Source organism: Clarias gariepinus, chromosome 6, assembly GCF_024256425.1.
Source record: "Clarias gariepinus isolate MV-2021 ecotype Netherlands chromosome 6, CGAR_prim_01v2, whole genome shotgun sequence".
Lineage (NCBI taxonomy): Eukaryota > Metazoa > Chordata > Actinopteri > Siluriformes > Clariidae > Clarias > Clarias gariepinus.
The window spans coordinates 9,446,811-9,459,099 of record NC_071105.1 but is presented as its reverse complement, the minus strand read 5'-3'; the positions used below and the strand labels follow the sequence as shown (position 1 = coordinate 9,459,099).

Sequence of the window (12,289 nt, the reverse complement as noted above, 5' to 3'; positions counted from 1 at the left end):
TAGTTACCTTGCAAAAAATAACCATAAAAAACAACAGCAAACAAAAAAGGTCTATGAATGTTACCTGTACTGTAGATGTTTGTTTGTGTGTGTGTGTGTGTGTGTGAGAATCTCCCATTCACCTCAATGAGAGGACTGAGGGATTTCACAGAGCCACAAAGGCCCATTGAGGGCTACAGTAGCACGCAGGGCGGCACGCTGCCATGAGGAAGGGAAATGCCTCTGTGGCTTTTCACACACACACACACACACACACACACACACACACACACACACACACATAATACACACACAAAGGGGCCAAAAGGCAGGTGCACGAGCAGAGCTGAAACCTCACATTCCTGCCTCGAGTTTTCCACGGTCAGCTCTTTCTGCAAGTGCACGACCAACTCGCCCCCTACCACCACACACACACACACACACACACACACACACACACACACACACGATTTGACACTAAATAGAAAAAAAGGAGAAAAGGAGAGGGGTGGAAATAACCACTTCTAGCGCTACACTGCTTCGTATGACACAAACACACACACAAAGTTTCCTCATGTAAAATTGAAAACTGTAAAACTCCAAACTTGGCAGAAGTCCTGCTCTTTGCCTGGGTCACATTAGCATGACATGACAAGGAGGAAAACAAACCAGAGCGCGGTCTCGCTTCAGCCGAACCGAGACACAATAAGAGAGACAGAGAACGAGACAGAATGAGAGAAACGGAGAGAGAGAGAGAGAGAGGGATAATGAAACTCGAGCGATGGTGCGTTCCGGCAGTGCGGCTCCGAACAAAGGAGCGATGAACTCTGCTCCCTCGTATTAGCTGAGACTCGCAACAAGGATGCTCAACACCCGCGGAGCGATGCTGTGCGCCAACCCCCCCCCCCCCGCCCCCTCACACCAGATCACCCCAGCCCCAAAAAGAGTGCGCACCATATTAAGAAAATAAAGAAGAAAAAGAAAAAAAATACTGCTGGAAGAAAAAGTCTAAATTCTTAACTCAAACTAAACACTCTCTCACTCATACACACGCTGCATTTGTTCTAGAAAGTGCGGTAGTGAGTGACAGCGAGTCCCGTCAGTCACGCGAACACCGCTACATCCCTGCTGCAAAACAGCTGTACAAGGATCTAACAAATATAAGTAAATAAATAAATAAATAAACTATGGATCAGTGTGTGTGCTAAACATTACGGTCACGCGCACCGTTTAACAGCCGGCCGTGTCGATCCTCCGTGCTAACGTTTATTTCTGCAGAAAATAAAATCACACTGACATGTACGAGATGAGAAGAGACCAAGATGAACCCGCTAGTCACACAAAAAAGACACACTCGCTGATGGGTCCTTTTGTCTCCCGGTGGGACGGCCACAATGAAGACGCAGCAGCCGCGAAAGAAAGATGAGAGATGACAGCAGCGCGCTTACCTTCCTCCGCCGCTTCCTCTTTCAGCTGCATGTGTACCGAGTGCGCTCAGCTGCCCGGGACAAGAGTCCTCTCTTTCTCTCGCTCTCCCTCACACTCACTCACTCACTCCCTCTCGCCCTCCCACTCTCTCTCTCGCGCTCTCTCTCGGTCTCTCTCCCTCTCCAGCCTCCGCCTGCGTTGTGGCTCTCAGACTGAAGCCAGAGGGAAAATCCCTGCTCCTAAATTCAGACGCTGCTCCCTGAACAAACCCTCTGAATGGAGACGTCCGCTGCAGCCAATAGGAACGCGGTTTGGAGGTTGGAAAGGAGGAAGGGGGGGGTATGGCCATGAGAGAGAAAGGAGAGAGGCAGAGAGAGAGCGAGAGAGAGCTCAAGGGAATGGTGAGGGAGGGGAAAGACGCTCCTCCCAGAAAGGAATAAGACACAAATGTACACACACACACACACACACACGGAGCAAGTTTATGCCTCCTAGTCTCAAAGAGCCTACACGAAAACTCCAGAAAGGAGTAAGAAAAAAAAAAGATGTAATGTCACTTCTTTTCATTACGCCTCCAAAACAAAAACAACAAAAAAAATTTTTTGTTTTGTTTTTGTGTGTGAAGTCAGGAAAGCTGAAATGCTATTCCTTATTATTTTTATTACGCTTAACTCAAACTCAAATTCAAATTTTATTTTTTAACTCAAAACTCCTGGTGTGCGGCAGTGCAGTGCATTGTGGGATTTACTCAAAATAGTGAGAAAAATGTGCAAAACAAAACAAACCAAAACACAAACAAAACCACAGATTTTCCATTCATTCACAAACGCGTGTCTATCTGCCTGAAATAAAACCCTTCACAAAAACGTAACCCCGCCCACTCTTACCCTCTCGTTCCGAACTGCAGGTCCCCCTGGGTGGGTGGAGGGTGTGTGTGTGTGGGGGGGGCGTGCCCGCACCACCTGTGCTCTCTGCGTGGTGCGATGGAACAAAGCACATTCGTTCTGAGTGGCGCAGCCGATCGCCGGCGCTCCTGCTGACCTCGCGAGCCTAATAAATATCTAATTAGTTTAATATTCTGATCAACCGGGAAACCTCTGTCTGCGCCCCTCTTCCCCCTCGGCCGCGGGGGTTGTCGACCCCTCTGCTCCCACGACCAGCGCTCAGACGGGTTCCACCGGATGACGAAGTGGCCGTGTACAGTGGAATGAGACCGGAGAGAAAAGTGTGTGCGCGCATGGAGAGAGAGAGAGAGAGAGAGAGAGAGAGAGAGGTGTTCGTAAGAAGCTTTCTCGCTCGCCATAAACCAGCATGTCTTGGCATCTGAGCAGGAGATAAGATGAATATATGGACTGATCGCACTTAGTCGTGCTCATTCATTCCAGTGGCAGAACAATCGAACCGCTATTCAGTTCATAATTCTACCTGCCACCACGCTGAAGCCTGATTCGACCAATCAAAGCTCTATCAGAAGGGGAAAAAAAAGAAAAAAAGTGGTCTTCTTAAAGGTCGGATGAAAATCCTGGACAGAACCCCAGATACGCTGGAATTCGCCGTACTGCCATATTTATTATTATTATATAATATTTTTTTCCCCCAGAGTAGGTGTTGCATCTCTTACAATGAAAGAAAGCGTACTGTCTTCAACAAGACACAGGTTACGCTTCAAAGCTTCTGCAACATCGGCAGTAAAAAAAAAAAACAACAACAAAAAAAACGTGATCATCATGGTGATAAACAAACGATATATTGTTCGCAGCTTTGTGCTTTGTTCGGTAGAATCATAACCCCAACGCCTATGACCGCTGTTGGAATAAAATTACAGCTCGAGTCAAACACTGACTCTTTGCACGCATCCTGCCTGCGAAGACTCATCTGAGCTTTTATTACAGGAATCGCCCCATCAAGAATTAACGGTCTGGATTAACGAGCCATTGTCAGCCCTGCCTCGGGCTCCTGAATGGGGTCCGGGCTCGAGTCTATGACATCATTGTGAAGGGCTGTAAAACGCTGTCGGAGTCACGTTGAAAATATTACACAGGCCGGGGACCTGCAGTGCACTGCACTGAAACAGTTCTCTGCATAGGCAGCGCTAAAGAAAGAAGCCTCGGGAATGTTCTGGAGACGGGTGTCAGGGGCATCCGGATGAGCGGTAGAAGCAACTGGAGCAATCGGTGTAAAAAAAGTTTCAAGTTACTAATATGAAAACAACTTCCCACAGATCTATCTTCAAAAATGAGATTTAATTTACGCTTGCTAACACTCGCACTAAGTCCAAAGCTAGGAGAGAGATATTCATCAGTCTATCTGCAGTGATTATTAAATAGATCACTTTAATTTTGTATTATTATTATTATTATTATTATACGAATGACATCGAAGTTATGAAATGAATCAGTTTGTGTGTCGTTATCATTGTAATCACTTTTAGTAATTATCATATGAAGTGCACTGTAAATATTAAAGCAATCGTTTAATCTCTAGTTATATATTAACCCCTTTGTAGTTATGATATGATATGATATCATTTTATCAGTAGTAATTATTATAGTAAATCCCTTTATCGGTGTATGAATTACTTTGGAGTAATTATTACATGAATCATTTTGTCCATGTTTGTTATGTGAATAATTTGGTCGATAGTTATAATAATCATCATGTTACAAATTAATCACTGTCTTTAATTAATACTCTGTGAATCATTTTGACTGTAGTATTTATATGAATCATTTTGTCCTTAGTTACTGTTATATGAATCTCTTTATCTGTAGTAGATATTATATCAATCATCTTTTCTGTGGTTATTATAATATGAAAAATATAATTTGTCTGTAATAATTAATTATATGAATCACTGCATGTAATTAATGGTACAGGAATAATTTTGTCCTTAAGTTATTACGTGAATCCTGTCTGTAGTTATGGTTATATGAATCGCTTTGCAGTAATTATTGTATGAATCATTTTGTCTGTGGTTATTATATGAATAATTTTATGTGTAATTGAATCATTGCCTGTAATTAATACTACATTGATCATTTTTCTTTGTAGTTATTATTGTATAAATCATTCTGTCTGTATTATTATATAAATCATTCTGTCTGTATTATTATATGAATCGTTTTGTCTGTGGTAATTATTATGTGAATTATTTCATCTGTGGTTGTTATAATATCTTTTCGTCTGTAGTTATTATCATATGATGAATTTTGTCTGAGGTAACTATTGTATGAATCTTTGTGTCTGTGGTTATTATTATATGAATTATTTCGTTTCGGGGTAACTATTGTATAAATCATTGTAACTACTATCTACGTGAATAATTTTGTCTGTGGTTATTATTATATGAATCATTTTGTCTAGGCTTATTATTATGTGAATTATTCTGTCTGTGGTAACTACTGTATAAATAATTTTGTTTGTAGTTATTCATTCATGATTCATTATATGAATGTATGAATCTTTGTGTCTGTGGTTATTATATGAATCATTTCATCTGTGATTATTATTATATGAATCAATTCGTCTGTGGTTCTTATATGAATCAATTCGTCTGTGGTTATGAATTATTTTGTCTGTGGTAACTATTGCATGGATCATTGTAACTACTATCTACGTAAATCATTTTGTCTGTGGTTATTATATGAATCATTTCATCTGTGGTTATTATTATATGAATCAATACGTTTGTGGTTATTATTATATTAATCAATTCATTTGAGGTTATTATATGAATCATATTGTCTTTGGTAACTTGTACATATCATTTTATTTGTATGAAGCATTGTCTAACTAATATCATGTATATCCTTTTGTCTGTAGTTATTATCATATGAATCATTTTATTTTATCTGTGGTAACTATTGTCTGAATCATTGTAACTACTATCCATGTGAATCATTTTGTCTGTAATAGTTCTTACATGAATCCTTTTGTCTGTAGTTATTATTATATAAATCACTTCATCTGTAGTTATCATATGAATCATTCTGTGATAAATACTGTCTGAACCATTGTAACTACTATCCATGTGAATCATTTTGTCTGTAGGTATTATTATTATTATTATTATAAAAATCATTTTGTCTGTGGTAATTATTATACAAAGCATTTTGTGTGTGGTTATAACAAATAATTTTGTATGTAGTAACGATTATACGAATCATTGTAACTAATACTATGTGAATCATTTTGTCTGTAGTTATTATTAAACGAATCATTTCATCTGTGGTTACTATTATATAAATCCCTTTGTTTGTAGGTATTATTACATAATACCTTATTATTTTATGAATCATTGTGTCTGTAGTAACGATTATGCATAATATTGTGCGTAGTTCTTATACAAAATCATTCATTATTGCAAGTAATTATTGCATGAATCTTTTTGTCTGCAATTACTCTTATATCAATCACATTGTCTTTAATTATTATACTAATCATTTATCTGTACTCACTATTACATGAGTCTTTTTTTATCTATCATTATGATTCTATTATTATCCAAATCAGACTGTTACACAAATGAAAACTTTACAAGTGCAACATAAATCTGAATTTTTCCCCCCCTAGAAGAATCCAGACACTTGTTAAATGCAGGCAGGACCAATGTCTCTGAATGAAATACAGATTTGCCTTTGCAGAATAAAAATAAATAAATAAAATTATGTCACATATTTGCAATAAACAACAAAAAAAAGTTTTCTTTGGTCACATCAGAACTCTTCGTCGAGCTGTTATACGAATCGTTTAGTAATAATTATTTTCGTAACAATAATAATCGCTTTGTTTAACCATCCTGACATTACGCACTTTGTTTAGTTAAACTGTGTTCCACCATAAACACTTAACAGCTGAACTGTAAACACAGTCCCTACCGGCTGACACCTCATAGAGCCTGAAATGCCTTTCCAGGATTATTTGATCAGGACGAATACCGAAAAAGAAATTTAGATAAGATCTTAACAAAAGCAGATGCACACAAACCGGCTGGTGTCATTTCAAGGATTTAATGCAAATGGAGGCGGCTGGAGGACACACACTCACCTGCACCTATTGCAGAGGTCTGTGTGGATTTCAATATGCAAAGACAAGGACACGTCTACTTCAAATATTTAAAAGGTGAACAGCAGTCCATTATTCAGCACAGTGCATCACAGTGCATGCATGCGCACACACACACACACACACACACACACACACTCTCATACAGAGTGATGTCATTGGGTTACTCTCAGTGCAGACAGGCATAATTATATTAACCCTGTATTATAATAATCATAACATTAATAATAAGACTGCACATGATGAAGTGCACAAGTAAAGAAAATGATCTGTTTTACAGATGAAGCACAAATGATGAAAAGAAGAAGAAGAAGAAAAAAAGTTGAATGAGGGAGGAGGGGAAAAAACCCCAACAAAGCTGTGAGCTAGTTATCTCATGGCTTGTGTTTCCTGACTCAGGACTCATGACATTGTGTGCAAGATTCAAACTCTTTACAGTCAGTGCATGTCTCATCTCAGAGAGTGTTTACCTGGAGGTTGGTCCATTTCAATGTAAAAGATCAACTCTGTGGAATATGGCATCATCAAGTCCTCCCTCGGCTCGGCATCGTCTTTCTCCGTATTCCACACTGTATTGTACATTGTCTCACACTCCAGTGGATGAATGACTCAACCAATCAATCAATGTCACTTTGTCAAATCATTAAAAAAAATAATAATAATACAACAAAACAGAAATCCCAAGTGCTAATCTTCTGAATTAATCCTGCAAGCTAGCATAAGCTAACTACGCTACACTACTTCAACGACGCTGAGTTCTTTTCTGAATACCCGCTTCAGAAAACATAGTCTTTAGTCTAATGCAACAAAATAAAGTCTCTTTTTCTTCTTGTTGTGGTGGCTGTTTAAGATTTCCATAACATAAAGCTCCACTCCATTGCGCCCCATCAAGTCTAAAGGCTTAATTCTGTCATTTCTAGTGCTCTCTCTCTTTCTCTCTGAATGAGTCTCACAGCAACCGTTTCACTTCATCCGGAACCAACCATTGTGTAGAAACGGAGCGGGGGTCGACACGCGACACGGTGTAAACCGCTCCTCCGTGACGCCGCACTGAAATCCGAATTAACTTTTCAATTGTAAATTTATCTATATGTTTATAATACACTAACATACACTTTCTTGGATTTGAAACAACGTTTAATTTGAGCGACACGTCCATTACAAGTGACATCATATTCCGAACACCCCTCTCGCACCGAGGCTTGATGGTCTCGCCCGAGGCTGAGTGACGTGCCATGCCCGGACGCTGCTCACTGCGCAGACTCCAACCTCGCCATCCAATCAGAAGCGCCGTTTCTCCGGAGCTGTTGCCAAAGAAGGAATTTGCATACATTTTTTTATGAGAGCCGCGTGTTTCTCGGGAGCCAATGAACACGCGGGAAAAGATAGAGTTAAACTTGGATTGGTCCATCCGTTACTAAGAGGAACACAGAGGAAAGAGGGGGGAGAATGTAAAATGAAAAAAAAAAAAAAAAAATCTAATTGAAATCTTTGCACAAGTTCAACATGGATAGTTGAATAAAAATGGACAAACTTTTTGTTGTTGTTTAATTGATATATATTTTTAGTTATATTTTATAGTCTGACACAGGTTTTAATGGCGTACGGTTGATATTTGTCCATTCAATTCCCAGCAACTTTATCACTACTACTTGTTTGTTCTTCCTTATTAAAACCATACACTTCTTTTAGGTATTAAATCAACAAAAGCGTGTTTCACAGTTTTGTTTTAAAGTCCTTGCTGTTATACGAAAAAACATATCCAACAACATAGTAAAAAGTAAAAAAAAAGTTTCTTATTTAATGCATTTGACACTGCATGTAAATACGTCGTACATTACTAACAATGTAAAACAAAAATGAACTTTCATTCATTCATTGTCTCTACTGATTATCCTGTATGTAGGGTCGTGGGGGCCTGAAGCCTATCCCAGGAGACTTGGGGCATGAAGGCGGGGTACACCCTGGGCAGAGTGCCAATCCATTGCAGGGCACACACACACACACACGACAAGCAATTTGGAAACACCAATTAACCTAATCTGCATGTCTTTGGACTTTTGGAACAAACCAGAGTACCTGGAGGAAACCCACCAAGCACACAGACCTGAGGCGGGAATCGAACCCTCGACCCTACTAAACACTACCCCACTGGGCCACCTAATACTTATTTAAGCCCAACAAAAAGTTCCGTTAACAACCAGTTGTTGAAACATCATTATCTGTCAAATCTGTGTTTCTTCCTGGATGAGGATGTCCATCTTCCCCATCCTTCAGAGGCCTCAACATAACATTAAGAGCATCTATTTAATTCAAGCCTCAGAGGCCCAGCCAGATGGCTTCTGCCTGCCACAGGCATTTCCTATCAAGTATGTCAAACTTGCGTAATTGTCACTAACTGTCCCTGTGTTGACAGATGGATCTGAAACAATGAGCAAGCAGTTACTCCCAATATAAACGTATTAAACCCAAAATATATTTATATAGAATTAACCTGGACAAACAGTTCAATAAGTGTCAACAGCCATCAAATTAAGACTCAATAAAATAATTTAAAGAACACAACGAGAGGCTTTAACTGTCTGTAAATTATGTGTTTTGAAGTTTGTTTTCTTTGTGCTAAAGTCACGTATGATTTAAGCAACGAGGTCAAAGAAACCAGTCACAGATCAATCTGATGTCGCGAGACGGTAGACTAGATAAAGCAAATTTCATTACAAACATTTTTTTGCACAGAAAAAAAAATATATATATATATTCTTATGAAACAAGGCAAAGATAAACATGTTAAAAGTTTGGACACACTTTCCAATTCCATGAGCTTTCCTGATTTTCCTACATTGTGGGGAGAGGTAGCTCAGTGTTGGATTATTGCTTGGAAGGTCCCAGGTTCAAAATCCAACCCTCATCAAGTTGCCACAGTGCCACAATGCTGAAGGAGTCCAAAATTTGCAATAATCTCCTCTGAACAGTTGATATTGAGATGTATCTTCTACTCATGATCTGTAAATCCTTTATAACGGCTCTAATCTGAGGTGCTGGTTGTTAATTGGTGATTTTTGAGGCTGGTGTCTCTAACTGAACTTCTCCTCTGCAGTAGAGGTAAGTTTTGTTCTTGCTTTCCTGTGAAGGTCTTCATGAGAGCCAGTTTCATCACGGTGCTTGATGGGTTTTACAAATGCACTCGACAATACTGTTCTTGCAGGAACTATTCATCAGCTGACCTTCATGTCTTAAAATAACAACTGACTGTTGCTGTTGTTAATTCATTACCTGTATGCACATCTGATATGGCGAGGAGTCTCTAGTATTCATCAGGACAGAGTACTGTATTCTTAATAGAGAAAGAAAAACAGCTGGAGAACAGCTGTTTTCTAAATGCTATAACAGAAGCCAAATCTTTGTTCATCCCATATACACTACTGCACAGTGAAATTCTTTATTCTTCACATATCCCAGCTATAGGAGGCTGGGGTCAGAGCATTGGGTCAGCCATTATACGACACCCTTGGAGCAGCCAGGGTTAAGGGCTTTGCCCCAGGGTCCAAAAGCGACCTCTTGGTTGAGCTTCGGCTTAATTCGCCGACCTTCCGATCAGTAACTCAACAACATAACACACTGAGTTACTATTGGCCAGATAACATAGTCGCATTACAGCACTAGTAAAACTTTTGGTATTACGCTCTGATTACAACATTGAGACTATATACTATTAGACATCTCTATCTAGAGCATAACAATAAAAACACTTACTAGCACTCCCAGAATACTTAACTCTGAGAAAACTTTGTACTGCTCTCTGTATTAATGTCAGAGGGTTTGATTCCTGGCTGGTAATACCAGGGCATGGAGTGCATGTTCTCCCTGTGCTTATTCGGTTTCCTCCCACTTTCTAAAGATATACAGATGAGGCTAACTGGCATTCCCAAATTGCCCGTAGTGTGCGTATGAGCGGGTGAGTGTGTGTGCATTACAATAAATTGGCAGCACATCAAGGGTGTACCTCACTTTGTGCTCTACGTCTTCTGGGATAGGTTTTAGGCCCCTTGCAACCCTTTATACAGGAAAAAGCGGTATAGACAATGACATGATGATGATGCACCAAGTAATACCAGGGTCTAACTTGTGCAATATGAGTAATAAAACACTGCACAATAAGTGAAATACGATTCAGCTTCGGGTTCACAAAATCACCAAAAGATTTGATTCCTTATATATGGTGCTATTTATGTACTGTACATTGCGCAAATCTAAAATGTCAGTATATGATTAGTTAGTTATTAGTCAGCGATTGGTTGAAAGGTAACAGGTACTGTAGTTAGTTCAGAGCTAAGTGTGAAGTTTAATACAGTAACACCGGATTTTCTGCCGTATCAACATACTTAATACTTCCTTATACAACGATCAACGAAGCGTGTTTTCAGTGGTGCGTGGTGTTCGGATAAAAAAATTCTGTCACATGAATAACGAGCTTAAGGTCAATCACATGATATCGAAACGTCAACACGAACTAATGCTTAGGCAAACACGGCGTCCTCTCTCTGGCTGTCCTATTATAATAATAACACAAGAGCTTAGACCTGCCTCCCTGACTGATGCAAGGGAAATGTGCTTGACCACGTTGTTGTATGGACTCGTTTCAAACAGGTTTTTGGTTTTATTTAGAAACGCTTTCTCCCGCCTTCCTTTCTCATCGTGTCTTTTCGAGTTATTTGCGTTTCTCCAGCGAGAGGCTGTGCTGACAACTGTTCGCATGTTAAGTTTTATGAGCTGTATTTTCTCATTCCGCTTTGCCTCTGTGCATGTAAATTGTTGACTTGCAGCCAAAGCGTAGGCGTGACTACCAGAGAGATTCTAATCAGCCTGAGCACAGTGTGTATGTGTGTGTGTGTGTGTGTGCGCGTAAAAAATAAAGCCTTACTTGATGAAAAGATCTGATTACGGAGATTATACAGTAGCCTCGGGCACTGTCATATATTTCTTTTTCTTTGACCTTAGCAGCTCGAGTGTACGGTTTGAGTGTGGATGTGAACAGACTGTTCTATGGCAGAAGTCAAGTATTAAAGATACACACCACGGTGGCTGTTGTGTAAGCACGGTTCTCTCTGATGCATAATTCATAAAGTTTCTGAAATCTAAAAGAAAGCGATGCCATTGCTCCCCGGCTGAAACGGCTAAGGGAAATTGGTCCCATGCTGTTATAAATTACATGCTGAGAAAGATCGCCTTTTCACTTTTTTTTTTTTTTTTTTTGCTGAGCTCATCAGATCCAGGTCGCTCTCCCTTCGTCACTGTCTCTCCAGCTCTATCTCTTTCTGTCTTTGTTTGGTAACAAAGTTAAAGAAACGACCAGTACACCGTCTTCCTCCGAGTTTTCCGGTAGCAAAGGGCATCAGAAGAGATATGGACGAGTCCTAGAGCTCTATGCTTTATACGGTAACATGCGAGAAAAGAACAGCTTGAACCCGGTAACTCGAACTCAAACCTAAGCTTTTGCATCTTTCAGTTCTATTTTTTGCTGCCTTTGCTAATTTTTATCTCGTCTAAAGCCTGCCTTCAAGTGAACATGCAGATAACAGCCACCATCCGCGGCTTTCTAAATGGTATATGGTATAGCTTGCGTTTGCGCAGACTCCCCCATTAGCAGTGAGACACTAAATAATAGGTTCACATGACAAGCCTGGAACCCATCTCCCTAAAAGCACGTTACAGATCAAGCAGGCATTACGAATAAAAAAAAAAAAAAAAGTTCTTTATCAGATACACTTTTGAGCGTGACTTGCTATCAGCCAGTGTTTTTCCACTGAGCTACACTAAT

The 12,289-nt window shown here is 39.7% G+C and overlaps 1 protein-coding gene across 6 annotated transcripts in view; it reads right to left on the bottom strand.

The window, feature by feature from the left end:
- The window catches only part of pik3r3b (phosphoinositide-3-kinase, regulatory subunit 3b (gamma)), a 209,799-nt gene that overhangs the window by 13,994 nt on the left and 183,516 nt on the right, over positions 1–12,289 (bottom strand). The window contains exon 1 of one of the 6 annotated variants that reach the window (XM_053498162.1): positions 6,942–7,398. The exons of 4 other annotated variants lie outside the window; for them this stretch is intronic. In XM_053498162.1, the coding sequence (XP_053354137.1) occupies positions 6,942–7,053 (112 nt within the window). In that variant the 5' untranslated portion in view covers positions 7,054–7,398. Of the gene's footprint in view, positions 1–1,427; positions 1,600–6,941; positions 7,399–12,289 lie in introns of those variants that run through there. One more of the 6 variants, XM_053498163.1, reaches the window with a different exon arrangement.